Genomic DNA, 22294 nt, shown 5'->3' on the forward strand with positions numbered 1-22294 from the left:
CTGGGTGGGGATAGGGATGGGGAATGGGCCCAGGGGTGGGGATAGGGATGGGGAATGGGCCCAGGGGTGGGGATAGGGATAAAGAGCTGAGCACAGCCCTGGGAGCATTTCCAGGGGAAGTTTACCCCACGATTCGCCCCTGCCTCCTCAAACAAGTCCTCCAGCATGTCCGAAAGGAGCAGAATTAAATGGGGGGTGAGTGTGTGGGCACTGCACACAGTGCTGTGGGTACAAGAGGGACAGGCTGGACCTTTCACTCACCCTCAGATCTTCCAGCTTTTCTGACCCCGCAGGGACCCCCACACCTGCCTGCTGCTGCCAGCTCAGCCAGCCCATCCCAGTGCTGACAACCAGTACTTCGAGGACAAAGTCTGAGCACCTCAGAGGTCTTTTCCAGTCATAATGGTTCTGTGATTCTCAGTGCCCTCTCCACCTTCTGTGGACACAAGGCACTCCAAAGGTAATGCTGGCTTCCAGTACATCTGAGATCACGGTGTTTCAGGACAGAAGTGCCATTCCATTAAGCGATAGCTGTTGGTTCCGGGCCAGCTCTTGCCTCCTGCTCTCTCCCCTCTACCTTTGCCCTCCACTTCTTCTGCCTCTTCCCCAGTAGGGGAATCACATGGAGGCACACATCCCATGTGTTCTGTGGGCAAAGCATGAGGAAATTGGAATGGGGGGGGTCGGAGGCATCACAAATCAAACAATGCCTTTTGTTACCAGAAAGGAGCACATCCAGCTCCCTTCCAAGAGAGTGAAAAACAAAACACCCATCTGGGAGCCCTCCAGGGTTCAGCCTGGAGCTCACAGCAACGTCCCCACGCACAGCTCAGTAACAGGAGCACCAAAACATCTCCAGGTCATGAGCAAAAAAACCCATTTGCTGGTTCCTGGCAGACGCGTGTGGAAAAACTGTGAGTGTCTGTGAGAGGGCTCTTTGTTTTGTGCTTTGCTGTGACAGGATAACTTTGCATAAGCAGGTAACACTTGTCAGTGGGTACACACGTGTATCTGATGGGGTGACTGTCCAAGAGCACATGGCAGTAGGAGGCCATGTGTCACAAGGCGCCGCACGGATCCATAACCAAAGTCCTGACGTTGGTTGTGGGTTGGGGCTCCAGCCCAAGTGAAAACACTCATGATGAGTGCTGTTGTTTTCCCTTTGAAGAGCGTGAGTGTGACGATCCTTCGCTTTGGTGCAGGTGGTGCTCAGGCAACAGCAGAAGATGTTTTTCCAGCTGTCCGTGGCTGTGCCTGAGCTCTGACACTGCCCCAGCCACACTGAGTCCTGGGCTGGAGCACTCGGGTTGGGGTCAGGGTTAGGGATAGGATGTAGGTTGCTGAACCTGGGCAGAGCTCAGAAGACCTGCTTTGGGAAGACGGGATGTTAATTGAGAAGTGAAGCTGTGTGAGCATCCTGTTCTCCAGCAGCCCTCCAGCAATCAGCCTGGTTGCTCTTCGGATGGGACTGGGACCACAGGGACCAGGGCTGTGTAGGACATGGGACACCACCTGCAATCAGGCACCCCACCATCCTCCCACCGGGATTGCTCCCAAGCAGCAGAGCTGAGTGCTGTGCCTTCAGCAGAGCTCACTGAGCACCACGCAGGAGCACTGCTGGGTTCATGCTGAGGCTGGAGCTGTGTGAGCCCCAGGACACTCCACGAGGCAACAACACAACACTGGGGAGCACCTTCCTGCCCTCTGTGTGGGAGAACCAGGAGGGTCCTCAGGACCGTGGCATCACCTCATTGCATCAGCCAAAGGCACCTGGGTGACCAAGCACAGGCGTGTGGGAGGAATCACTGAGGGGTCTCTGCAGAGCAGCTGCAGCCACCTCGTAACCTTTGTGGATAATTGACTTGAAACTGCTCACTTTGTCTCATGGGCCATTGGCCTCTTCTGCTTCCCAGCAGAGCAACTGAAGTTTACAGGCAGGAAAAAAGCGACAGTAAACGTTGGCCAGGGAGGACCATTTGTCTTGTGTGAAGTTACTCCAGCCGGAATTCATCAGAGGGTTGGTAAACACCTTGCAGCCCTCCAGAGAGCTTTTCTTTTTGGCCAAACAAAAAGCAGTGAACTGAATGGAAGCTGAGCACTCAGAGCTATTTTTGCAAATGGTTTCAGCTGTGTTGAGTGCATCACATCTGGTTGTATCCCGGCCCATTTAATCACTAAGGAGAGCACAAGTGAAAAGCAGCCGCCTTCTTCAGCAAGCTGAGCTCAGTTTGGGCTCCCCTTCTGTTCCCTGTTAGCTCCCCACACCTTCAGTCACCTCCAACACAGGCATTGCAATGGAACAGGAAGGATGGTGGGGAACACGATGCTTTTATCCACAGCTTGTTGTACGTACTGTGATGAAAGGGGAAATAAAAGCCACGTGTCAGATATCAGTGTTGGTATCGAGCTCTAAAGCCCATAAAGCTGTTGGGATGGGGAGGATGCTGTGTTTAACAGCAGGATGTTGCCCAACCCTTTAACCTGAAAGTTGTGGCTAAGCATTGCAATGCAATGAATTCATGCAATGAGAGACTCCCGGGATGAACTGGATTGGAAGTGACCTCTGGGTTCATCAAAAGGCTCCCAGGACTTTCTTTCATCCATTCTCCTGGCTCCTTCAGACAGAATGAACAGCACGGAGCCCCATACCACCTGCTGTAATACCCATACGGAGCACAAGCCTGAGAAAAAAGGAACCAAATAAGTATTTTCTCTCATCCCAAACGAGACAGAGGGCCTCCTAAGCTCTCACAGCTCCCTCCCTTTACATCTGCAGCTCTACTATCTACACAACATGACCTGTATTTGTTGCTTTCTTTATTACACTCCTCTTTTCATTTGTTCTTTTATAAGTTTAGCCCCTGCCTTCCCACCTAGGAGACTGCACTGTGATTAATGGAGGCAGCAGAGAGGCGAGCACCTGGATGCACTGATGTGCAGGCAGAGGTCACTGATGTGTTTTGGGAACAGTGGGCTGGTGACAGCAGAGCTGCTGGTGGAGACAGACATCCGCACCCCATTCAGTTAATGGGGAGGCTCTCAAGGACAGGTGTGAATATTCAGAAGGCATCAGCAGCAGGCAGGATGGCTGTGAGGGCACTGACTTCTCCCCTTTGCTCTCCTCTGATGTGGTCATATATGGGGCACTGAGCCCAGTTCTGAGCTCCCTGGTTCAAGGCAGGCAGGGAGCTGCTGCAGAGTGTCCATTGGAGGGCTGCAGAGGTGCCTGGAGCACCTCCTGATGGGGAAAGGCTGAGAGCACTGGTGCTGTTCAGCCTGGGGAAGAGAAGGATGAGAAATGGATCATATCAATATCTGTAAGTATACAAAGAGCAGGAACCAAGTGTGTGGGGTCAGGCTCTTTTCAGCTCTGCAAAGCAATGGGACAAGGTGCAACAGGCACAAATGTGAACTTTAGATCTGTGATTCTGTGAAATACAGCAGGGAAAGGGCAAGGCAGGAAGGAAGAGCTGCCATAGATCTTCATGTTATTCCCACACACCAGTGCAGACAGCGCAGCAAGGGCCTGCTGCACAGAGTGCCAGCGCTGTGGGTGCATGCATTTCCCACAGGAGCCATTCATTTTAGGATAGACCCAGCTGTGTGCCTGCTGTTTTGGCTCTGCCCATTTGGATTAACAAACACATCTTGATGGGAAGTCCCAAAGTGCCAGGAACGCCCCTTGTTCACCAGAGGGATTCAGCAGCCTGCTGAATGTTAACGGGCAGCTCGAGATGTGACAGGCCAGGGATGGCCCACTGGGGACACCATTCATTTGGCCTGACACGTGAACTAATGCAATGCACTCCCCATTAATCATAGCTACATCCCAAATCGTGACTTGGTTAGGGAAAAAAAAAAAACAAGCAGCATTGCAGAGAGATCAGATGGACTTTGCCACAACTTTCCTGACATTTCCAGTTAATGACAGAGCAAAGTAGCCTTTCTCAGCTCTCCAGGAGCAGCCTGACTCAGGGTAGGTACAAGGAGTGAGTGCTTGAGCCAATGGAGGGATCTGGTTAATGAGCTGCAGCTGGCTGAGCTATCAAACCTGCAGCTGGAGCACAGGCAATAGGTTGGGGGAGGTGGTTCTGTTTGTGGTTGTTGATTCTCCTTATGTGGTATTCTGGAAAATGAACCTGTGTGTGGGCTTAAAAGCTGGAAATGTCCAACAGGTAAAGCTGTCCTCAACAGCAGGCTGTCAAACCCAGCCTGGGAAGGGTCTGTGGGCTGAAAGATGGGGGGTCACCTGGAGGGAGCTGCATGGCCTGTGTGGCTCCTGGGCTCTTTGAAAACACACTGTGGTGGAGGTGGGCTGCTGGGGGCACTGAGGCTGTACCAGAATGGGGGGCTGTGCTTGGGGAGCCCTGACCAGCAGCTGCATGAAGTATCCCTTACTTTTAAGTATATATATAATAGTGTACACAAAGAGCCTTAGAAGAAGTTAACTGGCTCTGCTGATTGCTTCTATTGATTACACCTTAACACTGCAGCAAAGAATCCGGTGCTTTTTGAGCCAGCATAGAGCCAGCATGAGCTCTGTTCTGTTTCAGAATGAAGTCGAGAAGCCTTTTTTTCCAGCCCTAATGATAACAGGTTTATATTTGAAGCTAAAAGCAGACAGGCTTTGCACAGCTGCTGAGACAGGCTGTGTGAGCAGCAAAACGCTCCTGATTTTGGTTGTGGGGTTTTGGTTGTGTTCTTTGTAACAAAGTGCTGCCTCCTGCTGGGTAAAAGGGTCCGTCATAAAGCTTGTCTTCAGCAAGATGTTCTTCAGTGTTCTTGGCCTGAACTTTGGGAAAGAGCATGAGACCTTCCTGGCCCGGGGTCCTGCACTGCTGTGTCTGTACTAGCGAGCATTGTGGGCTGAGGAATGATAGCTCTGGAGGGGGTTCCTTGCTTGAATTTCATACCCAGGTAGTACTAAGTGAATGGTGAGCAGTTGCCAAAATCTGTATTGTTGGTCAGTTGGTTTTCTTTATTTTTTTTAACCCATTTAGGGAATATTAACCAGCGGCACTGTGGGTCTTCCCAGAACCTAAATGTTCAGCCCGTAGTCTGTTCCAGAAATAAGAGGATTGTTCCTCTGTGCTGGTAAAGTGAATTATATGGAGTATAATTCTGACTCTGCCTTACTGTATTTGTGATACATACTGTACTGCCTTACTGTATGGTATGAGGGAACTGTAACAGCAGAAACCCCCATCTGTGTCCATTCTGGAATAGGAGTGTAACTCTCAAACAACCTGCTAATGGGACTTGAAGATCTTCCCTTGTTTCTAGATCATCGATACTGGTGCTATATCCCTTACCCCCACTGAGCACCCTGCTTGCATTTGTGTCGGTGTTCTCAGCGCTGCAGGGACACGCAGCTTGTTGTTGGCAGCTCCTTTGATTTGCAAGCACCTCGTGATCAATCAGAGCTGATATCTGTTGCTTATCAGTAAAACAAAACACCCTGCCCATGTATTAGCTCTCGGTTCCCTTTCCCCGGCTGGCCGTGCTCAGCAGTGCGGCGCTACCCCGCTAGGTGCCGCACTGCCCCCGCTGCAAAGATGAGCTGATAAAAACCAAGGCAATCTTGTTCAAACTCCAATGTGTTTTATTGAGAAATGCTCCGCTGGGCTCAGCCTGCAGGCGGCTTCTCAGAGCTGCATATGCTGTGAGAGAACAGGATAAGCCCTCACCCGACAAGCTGATCTTTCTTTCACTGTCCTTTAAAGCTGCAGACTCATGATGCATCCACCAAAAATAATTCAGGCCTGTCCTTGCAGTGACAAATCTCCTGGCTGAACGAGAGCTAAATCTGTCTCGCTGAGGTCTGGCAGGACACAGCCTGTTCTTTTCCATCTCCCCTGTCGCTCATTCCTGCTCACACTCCATGCTAGAGGCTCGCTGTGATTTGTTCCAGGTTGGAGCTCTGACCCTTTGCCTTTTTGCTCTCATGCCTGCAGCTGCAGATTGCTCAGTGGTGATAAGCTGTGAGAAGCACATCCACACATGGAGCATCGGCTCTGCAGAGGTGTGTGGTGTAAAGAACAAATGGCACCGGGTGCAAGAACCTGCCACCAAAGCACAGGGCCGTGCTGTGAGCTCAGGGCACCTCTCCCAGGCTCTATGTCACTTTCTTCCTTTCGACATTAGCAGGACACGGGGAAATAGTTTTAAGTTGAAAGAGGGAAGATTTAGGTTGGATGTTAGGGGGAAGTTCTTCACTAGGAGAGTGGTTAGGCCCTGGAACAGGCTGCCCAGGGAGGTTGTGGATGCCCCGTCCTTGGAGGTGTTCAAGGCCAGGTTGGACGGGGCCCTGGGCAACCTGATCTAGTAAAGGTGTATGTTTGGTGGCCCTGCCAGGCAGGGGGTTGGAACTACATGATCCTTGAGGTCCCTTCCAGCCCGGGTCATTCTGTGATTCTGTGACGTTATCCCAGTTTTCTTTCTTCCAGATGGAAATGCTGTCAGTGACTGTAATGCTCCCAGGATGGAGCTGAGGCAGATGTGTGTGCCAGCACACGTGCAGAGCATTTGCTTCTTAAGAGCACGCCGTGATCACTCGGTGTGGATAACACCCAGCCTCGCTGCTCATTTCCCCACTGCAAGAGCTGGTAGGTGGCACTGCTGGTCCTTGGAGGGGGCTGAGTCAGAGCCGGGTGCAACAGAAACTGCTTCTCAGAGCCAACTTGGCTCCTGTGCCCTGTGACGGTGAGTACAGAGAGCACTCAGAGCTGTATGAGCAAACAGCAGCGATGGCGCTGCCGCCAGCCCTGCCCTTCCTCTGAAGCTGCCTGCTGCGGTTCAAAGGCTGGTGCATTAACTGCCAGGGTTGGTATTTCAATGCCAGTTCTCAAAGCAGTTCGCTTCGGTCACACACCGTGCATGCAGATGAAACATGCTCTCTGACCTGCATCTGAATGTCTGCTGCCTGCACGGCGCTGTCTGCTGATGGAAAGGTCTGATAAATTCCACTTGCTTTGTCTTGATGCGACTCAATGAGAGAAACAAGTGTGAGTTTTGAATGTGCTGGAACACAGGTTGGAATCCAAAGGACATGAAGAATGATGTCCAATTTGAGAATGCACCAAGCTCCTGTCCACCAGCCCACGCTCAGATGGTAGGAAAGGCTCACTGATTTCTATCTTTTCTTTAATGACTTTCAGCTCGACACCAGCTGTGGCTTCACCTGCAAGAGACGAGGAATGCACTGAGAACAACAAAATGAAGATGGAAGGTAAAGAACTGGTTACCATGAAACAACGCATTGCTCAACTTTACTGAACTGAAAAATATACGCCCCAATGAGAACCGACACAAACATGGGGCTTCTTTACCCAGCTCCCCTTTAGTATTTCTTTAATGTGCAGTGCTTTAGTGACCTGCTATTTGCTTTTGCCATAGCAGAGATGCTTAGCACAAGCATTGCATGTTTAGTGGCTGTGCAATGCACCTGAGAGGGCTGTTAGAGGTTTCTAAAAGACCTCCAAGCCTCCAGGTTGGCAGAGGGGCCTCTTAAATCTATGTAAAATTGTGTCTAAAATCTCAGTGCCTGCACAGTGTACGGCTCAGGGGAAGGAAGTTGTGAAAGGGCCAGGAAATAGGGTGGGTACAGAACCCTGCCAGCTGAGCAAAGCTCTGCTGAGCCACAGGCTGCAGCACCGCCCAGCACTGGGCAAAAAGGGAAAAGCAAGAAAACGCTTCTGAAAAGACGCTATGCCAGTGATAGTTACAGACTGGCTGCCAAACCCCCAATACAAACCCAAGGGAAGGCTGACAAACAAGCCCTGTGAACTGTGGACTCCAAGCCTTGTTTGTAAAGCCTCACCCTGGCCGTGACACAGCGCCCAGCGCCTCACCCAGCTGCTGCACGCCTCGTGCTGCCACCAGGCCTCGTGCACCTCCAGCCCATTGACACCCTCATTCATCTCATCGCTCCTTTCCCACCGCTCGGCTGAGCTGCGGGCCGGCTCACAGCTGCTGTTATGGACAGCGCTGCAGGCCCGGCCCTGTGAACCCGGCCCCACCGCCCGCTGACCGGGCCCTGCCCACGGGACAAGGATCGGCCGAAGCTCCCAGCCCCGCTTTGAGCCCCGCATCGCCCTCCTCGTGCCCCCCATCCCGGTGACGCGGTGCCGGGCCGACCTGCGGGGCCACACGGGGACACGGCCCCACAAACAACATGGCGACCGGCTGACGACACCGGGCGCTGTCAATCAAGCCGAGAGAGCCAATCGGATTGCAGAGCTGCCCGGCGGGGCGGGGCTGGCGGTCCGTCCTCGTGGAGGTAGTTCCGGCCGCGGGGCGCAGTGATTCGGTACGGAGTGATACGGCTCAGTGATACGACATAGTGATACGCGCAGTGATACGTGGTGATTCGGCCGTTCCGGGAAGCGACGCGACAGGAGGGACATCCCGGCATCGGGATTGCGACAGAGCCGCGTGGTGCTGCCCCAAAGGGCCGAGAGCAGCGCTGTGCCTGCGGGGTCAGTGCAGCTGGAACGGCCGTTGGACATAACGGGCGAACCCGCGTTGTGCAGGACGCAGGCCGCGCTGTGCCGTCCCGGAGCGGTTCCTCCCCGCTATTAGCAGGATTTAATCGGGGCTGACTGAGCGCACACACCGCCGCCTCACGGGGTCGGAGCGGCCGCTCCCTCGCAGCTCCGCTCGGTCCGGTGCCGCCGGTCCCGGCCGTGCCGTGCTGTGTGCTGTGTGCTCTGTGCTCTGATCTCTGAGCTCCGCTCCGTGCCTTGTCCCGCTCAGGGCGGGGCGGCCGGACTCTTTTTTCCCTGGTGTCCTGGCGCTGCCGCTCAGTGCTGCGTCACAGCGCCGTGCGGCGCCAGTCGGAGCGTGGCCGCGGCTCGGTCCGGCCGCCATGATGGCTTCCGCCGCCGCGCACCCGCCTCCCCCTCCCGTCACCGCCGTCCCGGTTCCCGTCGCACCGTCCGCCGTCCCGCCGCCTCCCCCGCCGCCCCCCGCCGCCCCGGGGATCCTGATCGGAGACCGGCTGTACTCGGAGGTGTCCCTGACCATCGACCACTCGCTGATCCCCGAGGAGCGCCTCTCGCCCACCCCTTCCATGCAGGACGGCCTGGACCTGCAGTGCGAGACCGACCTGCGCATCCTGGGCTGCGAGCTGATCCAGGCGGCCGGGATCCTGCTGCGGCTGCCGCAGGTGGGAGCGGGACCGGGGGCCGCCATTGTGCCGGGGGGCGGCGGCGGAGCCCGGCACAAAATGGCGGCGGGCGCGCGCGCTGACGGGCCGCCTCCTCCTCTGTGCCCTCACAGGTGGCGATGGCGACGGGGCAGGTGCTGTTCCACCGCTTCTTCTACTCCAAGTCCTTCGTCAAACACAGCTTCGAGGTGAGCGGGGCCGGGGGAGGCGCTGGGCGGCGCTGGGTGCGTTGTATCGGGCTTTGCGACGGGTCTGACGGAGCCGGGCCTTCCCCGCAGATCGTGGCCATGGCCTGCATCAACCTCGCGTCTAAGATCGAAGAGGCGCCGCGGCGGATCCGGGACGTGATCAACGTGTTCCACCACCTGAGGCAGCTCAGAGCCAAGAGGTAAGGCCGGCTGCCGCCCCGCCGCGCCCTCACACTGTCCATGGCAGCATTAACACCACGAGCCGCTCAGCACACACACCTCACATCTCCTGCTGCCTTCCCCCTGGTTGTGCTGGCAGCCGGGTGGCTGTTTGCAGAAGGGGAGGCTGAGCTTGGAGTGATAGCGATGGTATTTTGTAGAAATGGTGATTTTTGGAAGGGATCTAAGAGAGCGTGGCCTGGTTTACAGAGTGTACAGCTGTAATGACAGCACATCTACAAGGAGGAAGTGCAGTTGAGCCTTGGAAGCTGGAGGTATCTCTAATGGCAAAAAGTGAGGCTTGTGGCCTTTTATGGTACCGTGTGCTTGATGGAGTGTAAGCCCACCTGATCCATGTGCGGATCTGTGGCTGCGGAGCTGTTTTCAGTTGTGAGTGCCTAATTCTGCTTTTTTGTGTGGGAATTCATGTCTGTTTTCATGTGGAAAGCAGATCGTGTGTTAAAGAGGGAAAAGGAAGGGGGAAAGGGAAGAAGAGATCCCATTAAACACACAGTTTCCTTAAATGTGTCGTGTAGCAGAGTTAGAGATCGAGGTGGGAGACTTCAGCTATGGTGAAGTGCCTTTATTTCTAGTGTGTGATTACTTAAGGCAATCTGTAGCTCGAAAGGTAGGGATAGTTCTCAGCCAGGTTTTTAAATTCACACTCTCACGTATGGCTTTGTATCACCAGGTTAATGCAGGAGTTCACACTGAGCCCTGTGTTACCTTCTGGAGGGAGTAGAAATCTATTAGGGAGAAGCCAGCAGTTCCTTGGGACATTTATCCTGGTTGTGGTTCTGTGGCATCTAAAACTTCTCTTACTGCCCTGTGCTCGTGTCTTTGGAGTTAGCTTCAGATAAAAGAGTGATTCACTGTTAAGTTCCCATGGCCCTTAGTTTTGTGGTGGGGTTTTTCTCCCCCATTTCCATCTGCGTTGTTGTCCCTGATGGCCCAGAGGGAGTTTGTGAAGTTATGCAGAATGTGGATTGTGTGTTGTTCTCCTTTACGACGAGGGAGTCTGGCTGTTGGATTATTGAAGCTGATGGAGTGATTCCTAATGTTTTGGCCTTGATCTGGATGCACAAGCCTGGTTAGTTGTATTGCAGTGCCTTTTACATTTTAGTAAGGAGAATACAAAGGTTTTGTGCTATACAAAGGATCAGAGGATGATACAAAGGACCAAAGGATGAACTTAACCTGTGAACTGAAGTCTTTCCAGCCAGCCTGTTCCAAAGCAGAATGTCACTTACACATGTTACATGGTGACTTAAATGCATCATGTCATGAAGTCACGCACTTCTGCCCCGTTATTGTCTGCAAAAATGGGTTTTGTTGGTCTGAGATTCTGAGTGAATCTGCATGCAACCAATCTTAAAATGCCCAAGTCTGACATCCAGGCTTGCTTTTTCTTTTTAAACAGGATGTAAACGTTTTTCTGTACTTTGTACAAGTTGACAAGTACATGATCTGTACACGTTATTAACTTCAACTCTTTTTTCCCTTGCAACCGACTATACAGCGACCAGCTACATTTACCAAAGCCTGGGTGATGTGGAGTGGTACATAAAGATGAAGCTTTCGTCATGGCAACAGTGAGTGAAGTATCGAAAATCCCCAAGGAGAAGCCAGTGCTCTGAGAATAGGTCACTGGAATCGGGGGACTAACAGGTTGGCCGATGGTGAACCATTTGGAAGAACTCCTGTACCTTGTTATAAGCTTTTTTCTTTGCTGTCCAGGTTTTTAGAATACTAGCTTAATCCTCTTTTATCTGAAGCTAACACTTAGACTGTAGTTGGTTTCTCACACCCAACCCAGAGCTGAGATGAATGATCAGGCTGCTGTACTTTCTTTCTGCCTGTAGTTGAGTTTTTCCATTAACTGAAGCTCTTAACCCACACGTGACATTTGATAGACTTGCTTTCTTAAACAGTTTTGGGTTCTTAGGTCCACTTTGTGGATCTGTGTAAGTGCAGTTTGAGTTGTAGTCAAACATGCCTCCATCACAGGGAAGCAGAAGTCTTTAAATTCGTAAAGCTATGTATATAAATGATGTGCAAGTGGTCCTTATGTGTGTGTTTGTGGGAATGGCATTGGGATTTCCTTTTGTAAGTCATGTAGTCAACTGAGTTACTGCGAGGTCGTATTTCTAATGCTGGGAAATAAGAAAAAGCTCTAAGTGTTCTGTAAGCTAGAAGTGTTGTGGACAAGCACGCTGTCTTTGGGATCTCTCACAAGCATATGTCATGTAGTATTGCATGTGAAATGTTTGTGTGCATGAAGAAAAGTCGTATTATGAACATACTGCTTTTGTGCTGAAATATCTCTGTTCTCAGACAAGCATAACTCATGTTTAATATGCACAATGTAGTTTGAAGTTGGTTTTTATATATCTTAAATGTGCCTGAAAGCTGCAGAAAGTCTTTATGAGGCTTCAACCGAATGTGACTGCTGTCATTTGTAACCTCACAAGTGTTGCTGTGAGATGTTGGTTGGCTGTTCCTCGCTTCCATTGCAGCCGTCCCACAGTCCCACACTTGTGCTCAGGTGGCTGCATTAATTCAGTGCTGTTCTTAACTGTTCCATGAACCTGCAGTGCCTGTATTTACAATGCTGGGGACAAACGTACAACTCTCTTTCTTCTGGAATTGGCTGCCATAAGAGAGATGTGCTGCTCTTTGAAATGAGATGCTGATGTCACACTGCACTGATAGAAGGACGTGTTGCATTTCAAACACAAAGCACACACGTGGTCCTTTTCCTCCTACTTACTGTGTGTTGCACAGGTATCAAACATTAGTGCTGCATCTGATGAAGCTGTAGCTCTGTCAAGCACGCAGATCCTGTTTGCCAGAGGGATTTTAAACAAGCATGTTTAATTTGTTCTGTTGGGAATGCATTACAGCGTGCTTATCTTCAGAGTCTCTAAATCCAGATTAAGTTTTGTGGCTGTTGGAGTTATTTACCAGGACGGGCACTGTGTGCTGCTCATAAGTATGAAGTTGTCCTGCAGTGCTGCTTCTGGTTTGTAACAAGGGACTGGAAGTAGGAAATCGTAATACTGCTTTGCTGTGTGGGGTTTGAAGCTTAGTTTTCTATAGAAGCTTTTAAATCATTTCCCTGACTTGGTGTGTGGGCCCAGAACTGATTACTTACCAGTTCTGAGTAGTAAGAGCAGCAGATGCAGCATCCAGTTCCTCTCCTTGCCTTTCAGTTGGAATGCTAAAAAGTTTTGCACAGGGAAATCTCTGAAGTCCCCAGCTCCTAAATAATGACATCCCCACACTGTGGAGCTGCTGGCAAAAGTGCTAAGCTGGTAAATCTTACCCAGTGGGGAACGTAAGTGCTGCCTGCAGTGAGATGCAGCACAGTCATATGCAGATCACTGTTCTGAAGGAGATAAAAGGCTGTTTGTCCACTTCTGGAAATACTTCCTGGATAAACTGATACTTTATGGCCTCCTGAGGTCTGTAGATCTCTGGAACTTGTCTCATAGGTGACAGAGCAGGTAACTGAGGGCACACAGAGTAAAGCACAATTCCAGCTGTACGGTGATGTTGAGTTCCTGTCACTCAGCTGTCAAACACATACAGAGCATTACCAGCAATCCTTTAGCCCTGCAGAATGACAGCAAAGCTTCACATGCAGGAAGGCTGGCAGCCTTTCCTCTTGCACTGTTAGCTTACTGCTTTTGTTTTATGACTTCTAGAAATGGCTTTTAGAGTGAGCAGGCTCATTTGGAAGGCAGTGATCCCACTGCAGGGTGTGACATGACCCCAGGTAGCTGCATATCAGAGCTGTGTATCAGCTACTCAAGCTGTTTCCTCTAGAATTGACTGCTCTGAAGCATTCTGCCAAGGAACCTACCCTTGTTTCTGTTCTCAGTGCAGCCGTTCAGATCCTGTTACGTCAGTGATCTCTTAGATAAAACTATATCAAGTAATGCTGTTATAAAACTCAGCAATTGGAAGTGAATTGGCTTCAGCTGCTTGAACCTGTAGCTGGTTCTTTCAAGCAGCCCTTCCACTCCAGAGCATTATATTCAAACTGCACTTGCCGTGTTTGCTGATGATGTTCTGACTGCTCCATGGGACTGGTCACCTTAAACTTGAAGTCCTTCTTCTCCAGTTACCTTGTGAAAAATGGCATTTTTGGCGTTACATGTGAAATATGACAAACCTCAGGAACTCCCTGAGTGAGAGTTAATGAGCACAGTGCCTTTACATGGTGTGGAGGATGCTGACAGCAGCAGTGCTTCTGCTTGAGCTGCTGACCCTGGTACCACAGAGCTGCTGGGAGCCGTTCCTGGGCCCCTTGGCAAGGGCTGGGGGAGCTCATGCTTCAGGTGCATGGAGATCCAGCACGGTGTTTGTTAGTGCAGTGCATGGCTGCTTGTATCCTTTGACCAAAGGCTGCAGTCATCCTTCCAGGCGGCTGCAGAAAGTGCACCCACCTCACAGCCAGGTTTGCTGCAGCTGGGCAGCCCTGTGGTTACCCTTGTAATTCCACTGACCCTTCCTTTATGGGATGGGACCATAGGGAGGTTCTGAGTGTTGTTTCCACTCTGACTGGGGAAAAAGCCGCGTGATGAACCCGTGGAACTTGCACTGATTCAGGAAAGACAATTCAGTAATGAAACGTGAAATATTTTGAATCTTTGCTGTGCTGTTTCCTATTCAGGGTAGCATAAGTGTGTCACTGGTACTTGGAGTGAACTAGAGCTGTGGGGTAAGCAGCTGTGGATTACTGGAGTGTGAGCAGCTGCAACACGATGCTTGTGCACCAGGAGGCACATGGGATGAGTGGGGAAGGACCTTCCTTTGAGGCAGTGGGTGCAGTGTGGGGAGTGACGACAGCTGGAGCCCCAGCACAGATGAAGGGAGACCAACAGGCACAATGCTTGTGCCTGAACCACACAGTGGGTTGTTGTAGTTGGAACAAAAAAGCCAAAAAGCTTTGAAGAGTTGAGGTTTTGGATTTGGAAGGAGTCGGGGGTTGAATTGATGGTACCAGACTTTGGAATTTTGCCTTGCTGTACAGTCACTGATGGATGTCTGCAGTGTGCAGAACCACAGTTTTAAAGCCTAATGCTTTGCTGTATTAGACTTGTTGTACATCATGGTAGGGCTCTTTCTGTCAAGATCTCAGTAACGTTATCTTCTGGGGCACATGAAACTGCAGCTTCCAAAGCACACGCTTGCTACATTAACATCAGTAAAAACCCTTCTGAAAGCTGTTCTGGCTTCTGTTCTGGCAGAGGTAACAGCATTGTGCTCTTTCTCCCTACCTCCATTGTGCAAAACAAAGGTTCTCTGAGTTCTTTGCTGAAAAGGTGACTCTATTCCAGCAGCTGGGGCTGTGTTTTGTGTGCACAGTAGGGAAGGATCTATGTAATCCATAGGCAGTCAAACACAGGAACTAAACTAGTCTATCTAAACTTGGACAGCACAAGATTAATGCTTAAACTTGCTTGCAGGAGTTGAAAATCGTTTTCTGTTGCCATTAGTTGGTTGGAAGGGAAAACAGAGTTGTTGCTATTTTTTGGATATGCAAAACAGTTTTGATTTTATTTCTTGCAAACTATAGGACTCCAAGCCCCCTGATGCTTGATCAGAACTACATAAACACCAAAAATCAAGTAATCAAAGCAGAAAGGAGGGTACTGAAGGAGTTGGGATTTTGTGTTCATGTCAAGCATCCACATAAGGTGAGTAATCAGTGATAATGTAACTTGTAAAGAGTGTCCTGCCCTGAAGGTGTCACCGTGGGCTGTGAGACAACAGGCACAGATGTAAAAACAATCAGACTTCATCTGCTTATTCCGTAGCTGTTGTCAGTTGTGCTTTTGCATAAGTGCTCATGCAAGTAGCTGTACTGACCTGTGGTAGCAGTGACCTCCCTGGGCAACGCTGCAGGTGGTTGGTTTTGAAAGCCACAGACCAGGAGCAGAGCAGTGCCTGAACGAGGCTGCTGATGCTGTGGGCATAGAGTGCGTAGCTAGAAAAGGAGGAGCCCACCATGTCTTGCTGTTTGGCTGTCAGTAGTTATTTATTTACTGTTGCTTCATTTGTTAAAACTGAGTCTTTTTTTCTCTTTCTTTGCCCTCAGATCATTGTGATGTATTTACAAGTCTTAGAGTGTGAACGTAATCAAACCCTGGTACAGACAGCCTGGTAAGTTACTTTCTGTTCTCTTTCTAGCCAGGAAAATAGTAGCAGAAATAATAAGCCTGATGATCCATATGCAAAGCAATGAGATGTAAGTCATTATATAACTATTTACTTCCAAAACACGATAGTGCTTGTTTCTGCTTACTATTTTCATGGCTTGATTCCACTCTGTAATGGAGAACTCAATTTAACTTTGTTCTTTTTTCTACTCTTTAATTAAAGGGTAGTCCCTGATGGTAAGTCATAGAGCTCTGCCCTCGCACCTCAGCCCATGACCTGGGGATGGCCTGTTTGGCTGCCCTTCTCTCCAGCCAACCCAGTGCAAGCTCTCATCCGAGATTCACTGAAGTGGTCCATATCCATCGGGCAACATCTTCTAGTTCTGTCTGGGTGTCAAAAGGATTTGTATATTTGCTTTGAGAAGTACCTGTTCAAAATGTTTCTAAATGTATTTGTTGCCTAGCTACTGTATACTGCAGTTTATTTAAAGGGCCCATGGACACATTGGGGAGATCGTCTGCCAACATAAACTGAGTAGCTGTAACACTTGGCTAGACTCAAGGGTTGGTTTTTTGTTTTCCATAATAAATTAGTGCATGAAGCATGTTCACTTAGTATCCGTATGGGCACTGTTCTGTACAGCCAATACTTGCTGACTGCTGTTCGTTTCTCTCCCATAGCTCAGAAACTTTAAAAGTCATGGAGATCTCTGCTGTTTAAACGTATCTCTTGGCATGTAGTGCGTGGCAGTGCTCCATGCTGGAACAGAGGTAGCCTAGAGAAGTAGGAGATCTGGTGCTGACTTGTAGCTCTTTTTTAACATGAAGGTTTTAAACACAGCGAGTGAATTGGATGCTTTTCCTTTGGGATGAAATTGATGTTAATCAAAGCACACATAAAGCTTTAAACGCAATGTTCTGTGAACCGTATTGGTTGCATCTAGCCTCTGGAAAATGGTAGGTTCAAAACATGCTGTATTTTCATGTTTGAGTCTTGAGCAGATTGATTTGGAAACGTGAGAACTTTGGTGTTTGAAGCAAACAGCTGCAGGATGAGAAGTACTTGCTGGTTTGCTGCTCAGTGGACACTTCACGGTGCAGTGTAACTGACAGGAAGCTGTTACACAGCGCTACTTGCATTGGCTTTTCAGAGCAATGGGAATGGTGCAGACTTCTTTCATAGAAGTAAGAACTGTAGTTCTTCCCAAAGAACTACGTAGTAACTAAAGAGCGCAAAAGTATTTAATAGAATAACAGAAAAAATAATAAAGTCAATTGAGTCTCCAGTATTGTTGTCCTAAAGATGCAGACCTGAGATCCAACCCTGCCTGAATTCTGTCTTTTAGGAATTACATGAATGACAGCCTGCGAACAAACGTGTTTGTTCGCTTTCAGCCAGAGACTATAGCATGTGCTTGCATTTATCTTGCTGCTAGAGCTCTGCAGGTGAGTGCTGTTCTGCCTTTCTATGGACTTCTATTGCTAGAAACTCAGTGTCAAGAAGATAGTGAGAGTGTCTGTGCTGTGATCCGTGATCTCCAATTAAGGTTTGTTATTTTCAGATTCCCTTACCCACCCGCCCGCACTGGTTCCTGCTCTTTGGCACTACGGAGGAGGAGATCCAGGAGATCTGCCTCACCACTCTGAAGCTCTACACCAGAAAGAAGGTACCACCCTCAGGATGTGTTTGTTCTGGGGCGGGGTTTGTTGTCACATCAGCTGTCTCAGCTGTGTGGGGATGCTGGGGCGCATCTCCATGTAGATGCAGCTGTAAGGGCTGTGCTGTGCTGCTGCTGCTCTCTGGGGGAGCTGAGATGGGATGGCAGGAGCTCAGCAGTGAGTCGTGTTGCTGGGCAGGCGGTTACAAGATCCGTGTTTTGGAGGAGTGGGATGGAAAAAACAGCTTTGTGCCTCTTGTTACTTTAATAGCCCAATTACGAGTTACTGGATAAAGAAGTGGAAAAAAGGAAAATGGCACTGCAGGAAGCCAAACTGAAGGCAAAAGGCTTAAATCCGGATGGAACTCCAGCACTTTCCACACTGGGTGGCTTTTCTCCTGCATCCAAACCATGTAAGCTGCTTCTCTTGTACAGGAACTTGCATGACGCTATTGGAGTAATGTCAAACTGATGGGTTTAAATGTAGTTTGCTGGTTGAGCTGCAGGGCAACGCAGACTTTATCACAGAGCTAAGAAACAAAATAAATTTGTCCACAGTCACTGAGAAGTGAAATAGCAAATCAGGGGAAGTAAAGCTGCTCTGCTCTCCCTGTCATCTGCACTTCCGCAGGGGGGATGGGGACGCACTAATGGTGTGTTCCCTGCAGGTTGCAGCAGTGTCCAGGCTGGGTATGTTGCATTGCTGTGTTACAGAGAGGCTCTGGATTTGATGTTGTGGGGTCCTGAGGGGCTCAGGGCTCCTTTTGTAGCAGGTGTTTCTGCACTCTGCCTTTCTGCAGGGCCTTTAGGGCAGGCTGTGGTCAGGAAGCAGAAGGGGAAGTCACCGCCATAGTGCTGTGGTGTGAGTGAAAACCTGCAGGGTGGATCTCGAGTCAGTGGGTGAAGCTGCCTGAGCTCAGTGTGCGAAGAGTGGACTGTGCTGTCTGGTCTCAGCTCTCAATGCCCTCCTCCCACAGCACTATTAGGAGCTTGAGAGCGTGTTCTGAGAAAGCACAATTACTCGTTTCTCGTGAAAACCAAACGGCATCGAGTTAGCAAGTGTGAATTTCTCCCTGGGAACCAAAAGGGCTTCCTTGTGTTTGGGAAGTCACAGTTTGGCTCAGAAGCACTTGAGGGAAGGCAGGGCCTGCAGCGGGGCAGCAGCATCCTGACAGCTCAGGGACAGCTGCTGGCAGAGCTTTGCCTTCCTGTACACTGTCAGGAAATGAGCCCTTATTGAGTGAACTCAGGTTTTGTTCTTGTATTTGTTACATTTGTACAGAGCGCCTAAAGCTCAAATCTGTACCTTTGCTGTGCAGTCTTGTTTTGTGCTAACAGCTGGACATGAGTGTCCGTGTCTGCCCGTGGGCACATCCAGCCCCGTGCTGTGCTGAGGGAGGACACAGAACTGTGTGATGATGAAGGCTGGAAAAGGCCTCTAAGATCTCACAGTCCAACCATCCACCTCCCACCTGCGTAACCCACTGCGTGGTGTCCCTCAGTGCCACGTCTGCCCTTAAACACCAGCAGGGATGATCAACAGCAGCTCTGCAGTTCTGTTTGCCCTTTGTACAAACAGTGCACGTGAATTGAGATACAATGTGCTTGTGCCAAAGTCCAAGGAAAACTTCTAATCTTGAATTTAAATCTGCAGCTTCTCCACGAGAAGTGAAAACTGAAGAGAAGAGTCCAGTACCTCTGAATACCAAAACCATTAAAAAAGAGCCGGAAGAACGGCAGCAGGCTTCAAAGAGCCCTTACAACGGGTAGGTGGGAAACTCCTGTTCGAAGAGACTTTTCTCTCTTCATCTGAACCAGCTCTAAGCTGTGTAACAGAAGCCATGAACACCTCAGAGGGATAACCCTCCTAACCCTGCTTCTTTCTTCCCCATTCCAGCATGAGGAAAGAAAGCAAGAGAAGTCGGAGCAGCCGCAGTGCGAGTCGGTCCAGGTCGAGGACAAAGTCCCGGTCTCGATCTCACACCCCCCGGCGGCAGTAAGTGCTGGTTTGTTTGTGGTTGTTGGGTTTTGTTTTGTCGTGGTTCTTTTTTCATGGGGGGTTTGACCTTCTGTCATTGTGTCCTGTATTTTGTGGGGTGGGAGGGGAGCTGTGCAGGCAGTGGATGGGGCAGTGTTGGCTGGTGGCAGATCTGATGGTGTGATCTGCTGTTAGCCTTCATGCTGGCATTTGGGGTGGAAACCGCAACTTTGGTGTCAATAAGGTGTTCCCCCAGTGCTGCAGCTTTGGTTACGGCCTTTTTTCCCTCTAACCTGATGCTGAGGGCAGGGTTTGTGACAAGGTACAATTGCAAAAGGTGTCACCCTGTGGTGTGCTGATAATGCCACCATTGCCAGCGGTCACTGATTCCTCCCAGTAACCTGGAAGCTTCTAAACAGGAAAACATGATGGTTTGTGTGTGTGAACAGGAGCTGTTAACACTCTGTTGTTTCTCTGTCAGCTACAACAACAGGCGCAGTCTGTCCGGGACGTACAGCTCGCGGTCCAGGAGCAGATCCCGCAGTCACAGCGGCAGCCCCCGCAGGCACCACAACCACGGCTCCCCGCACCTGAAGGCCAAGCACGGCCGGGAGGAGCTGAAGAGTGCGAACAGACACGGCCACAAGAGGAAAAAATCCCGGTCACGTTCTCAAAGCAAATCCAGGGATCATTCTGACGCTGCCAAGAAACACCGGCACGACAGGGGGCACCACAGGGACAGGCGCGAGCGGTCCCGCTCCTTCGAGAGATCCCACAAAGGGAAACATCACAGCAGCAGCCGCTCGGGGCACAGCAGACACCGGCGCTGAGCTGGGACCGGGCTGGGCTCTGCTGGAGCCTGTATATAACACAGCGAATGGACTCAGTGAGAGCGAGGGAATCGAGGAGGATGTGATTAATTTAAAGCCCAGATCTGATTTTTCTAAGACACAGAGAGAGTTTTTCTTTTGGGAAAGAACTGTTACCAACTTTTGCACATAATACCTTAGCAGTATCAGACAGAACAGCGATCAGGTTGACTCGTGTGTTAGAGTTGTGTGTTGTTTATTGATCCGAGAACTGGAGAATGGAGTTCTGTACAAAGGCGAAATGTACCTTATTTTTATACAAGTCAATTGCAGACACTTATATTTAAGTATAGTTATTTGTTTAAACGATGGTGGATACTTTCTTACACTGGTTTTAGTCTGCATGTGTTAAAAGATTTTTACAAGAAATAAAATATAAGGCTTTTTCTACTGCCCGTCGGCTGTCAAACGAGGAGCTACTAAAGTAACTTCTTTACTGCTGGATGCAATGGGGCGCTGGGTAACAGCACAGGGACAAGTCTGTGTCTTGTAGGGAGGCGCTACCACTTGTGCGCCCTCCCTGTGTCTCCGTGGTACTTGCAGCCATTGCAGCCCCGGGTGCAGGAGCTGCTGCACGGTGAGCAGATGGGCGGCAGCAGCCCCACATTGGTTTAATGCCGGGTGGCAGATGGCAGCCGGGGGGAGCAGGAAGCACACGGTGCTCCGGGCAAGGAACTGTTCCAACAGCAAAGTGCCGCAGGAGCATTAAGCTGTGCGGTCAGCTCAGTGCAGAGCAAGAGACCAGGTTGGGGCCCAGCAGATGGGGGTGCTGCATGGGGCCGGTGGGAGGAGCTCACACGTGAGCTGCCAGCGTCCAGCTGAGCATGGGGAGCTGCAGTAAGAACTGGGCAGTGCAGACGCTGCTGTGAGCAGCACTGAGCGCATGGAGCTGCTCAACCTGAACCTGCGCTCTGCCCGTCTCTGTCCATCCCTCCGAATTGCTTTATTGCTTTCCACAGGACGTTCCCACGGCTCACGCTGCTCTCCCGGCCCATACCCGGCTCACGTTGCATTATCGCTCCGTTGGCTGCGCCCTGCTGAGGAAAAAACACTGCTGTGAAGGAAGCAGCTCCCCCAGCTCCTGCCTGGCTGCGAACCAGCAGCACCACATGAGAACACGATGATGGTCCAATGGGAGGAAAATAACTGTGAAAACACACCGAGTTTGTCCCAGGAAACGAAACCTCTCGTTGAGGCTGAGCTGCTCCCAGCGCCACCAGCTGCTCCGCTGCCGTGCTGGGCTTCATTCTGTAGGTGGAAGTGTTGTAAAGCAGACGTGAGCAGCCCGTGCACACACAGCACCACAGGCACCGCTGCAAGGCACAAGGTACAAGGCACAAGGCACAAGGCACAGCGCTGCACAACCCGGGGGTCACTTGAAGCCCCACAGGATTCACCCTGTGCCGGGGCTGCAGGAGCCCCCTGCGGCTGCTCCCAGCTCCCAGCTGCCCCTCCCAACACTGTGGCTCCCAAGTGCTGGGAAGGCCGTCATTACCCAAAGGAAAATCCCCCATTCTATTTCCAGTTCCCATCTGTGGGGAGTTCATCACTGCACTGGACACTCTGGGATTACAGCACAGTAGTTTGCCATTAAGGAAACCGCAAGCAACAAAGATATTATCTCTAACATGTGGTTCTTATTTGAGATCTGTCAGGTTACACGAACTGACACCACACAGCTCGGGGTGGCTGTTGTTCTGCACACACTCACGTGGGCTCCCCTCACAGCACTGCCCTGAGCACAGCAGTGCTGGCAATAGAGCCGTCCTGCATGAGGGGCTTCAGAGCAGCTCCCAGCAGTGGCTGTATCTCTGAAACCACACACAGCTGAGGTACCAGGAAAGGCAGATGAAGGGGGATGCCAATAACAAATCCAAACGTGGCACCCAAACCCAGGTGTGGGACCCTTTCCCTGCCCAGCAGCAGGACACAGGTGGGCTCTGTGCAGGAGGCAGAGCTCGGCCTGGATCCCCAGCACAGTAACCAGGCTGAGAAGAGGACGATGGGGTAAAGCAATGAGTGACATACACGTGGTTTGACAGGATGAAA

General features: G+C 50.7%; 2 protein-coding genes and 1 long non-coding RNA gene across 39 annotated transcripts in view; 1 reads left to right on the forward strand and 2 right to left on the reverse strand.

The window, feature by feature from the left end:
- Positions 1-5581: 5581 nt before the first annotated feature.
- LOC146758889 (uncharacterized) lies at positions 5582-9223 on the reverse strand. The gene is made up of 2 exons (XR_014933448.1): positions 9107-9223; positions 5582-7180 (listed from the first exon to the last, which is right to left on the reverse strand). It is a non-coding gene; the product is annotated as an uncharacterized LOC146758889 (long non-coding RNA).
- Positions 8833-20640, forward strand: CCNL1 (cyclin L1). 8 transcript variants are annotated; one of them, XM_085513440.1, is made up of 12 exons: positions 8833-9166; positions 9280-9354; positions 9445-9554; positions 15158-15278; positions 15680-15744; positions 15964-15977; positions 17087-17186; positions 17303-17407; positions 17670-17811; positions 19053-19164; positions 19296-19394; positions 19858-20640. In XM_085513440.1, exons 7-12 carry the CDS (start codon positions 17094-17096, stop codon positions 20204-20206), a joined length of 900 nt encoding a protein of 299 aa, XP_085369566.1. In that variant the 5' UTR covers positions 8833-9166; positions 9280-9354; positions 9445-9554; positions 15158-15278; positions 15680-15744; positions 15964-15977; positions 17087-17093; the 3' UTR covers positions 20207-20640. The 8 variants fall into 8 exon arrangements, 7 of the variants coding, with proteins under 7 accessions (XP_085369566.1, XP_015727603.2, XP_085369563.1 ...); XM_015872117.3 differs by lacking the exon at positions 15964-15977; XR_014933446.1 differs by lacking the exons at positions 15964-15977; positions 17670-17811.
- The window catches only part of LEKR1 (leucine, glutamate and lysine rich 1), a 58240-nt gene continuing 56370 nt past the window's right edge, over positions 20425-22294 (reverse strand). For 22 of the 30 annotated variants that reach the window (XM_085513426.1, XM_085513417.1, XM_085513419.1 and 19 more), the window contains one exon: positions 20425-21493. The gene's annotated coding sequence lies outside the window, so the exon portion shown is untranslated. The remainder of the gene's footprint in view (positions 21494-22294) is intronic. The other 8 variants (XM_085513423.1, XM_085513414.1, XM_085513410.1 and 5 more) reach the window with 4 other exon arrangements.

Source organism: Coturnix japonica, chromosome 12 (genome assembly GCF_054131305.1).
Source record: "Coturnix japonica strain WE chromosome 12, WE-NBRP24, whole genome shotgun sequence".
Taxonomy (NCBI): domain Eukaryota; kingdom Metazoa; phylum Chordata; class Aves; order Galliformes; family Phasianidae; genus Coturnix; species Coturnix japonica.

Coding starts and splice junctions, on each gene's coding strand:
- CCNL1 (XM_015872117.3), top strand. CDS start 8,867: ATGATGGCTTCCGCCGCCGCGCACCCGCCTCCCCCTCCCGTCACCGCC. Junction 9,555..15,157: donor AGGCAGCTCAGAGCCAAGAG/GTAAGGCCGGCT, acceptor TGCAAACTATAG/GACTCCAAGCCCCCTGATGC. Junction 15,279..15,679: donor ATGTCAAGCATCCACATAAG/GTGAGTAATCAG, acceptor CTTTGCCCTCAG/ATCATTGTGATGTATTTACA.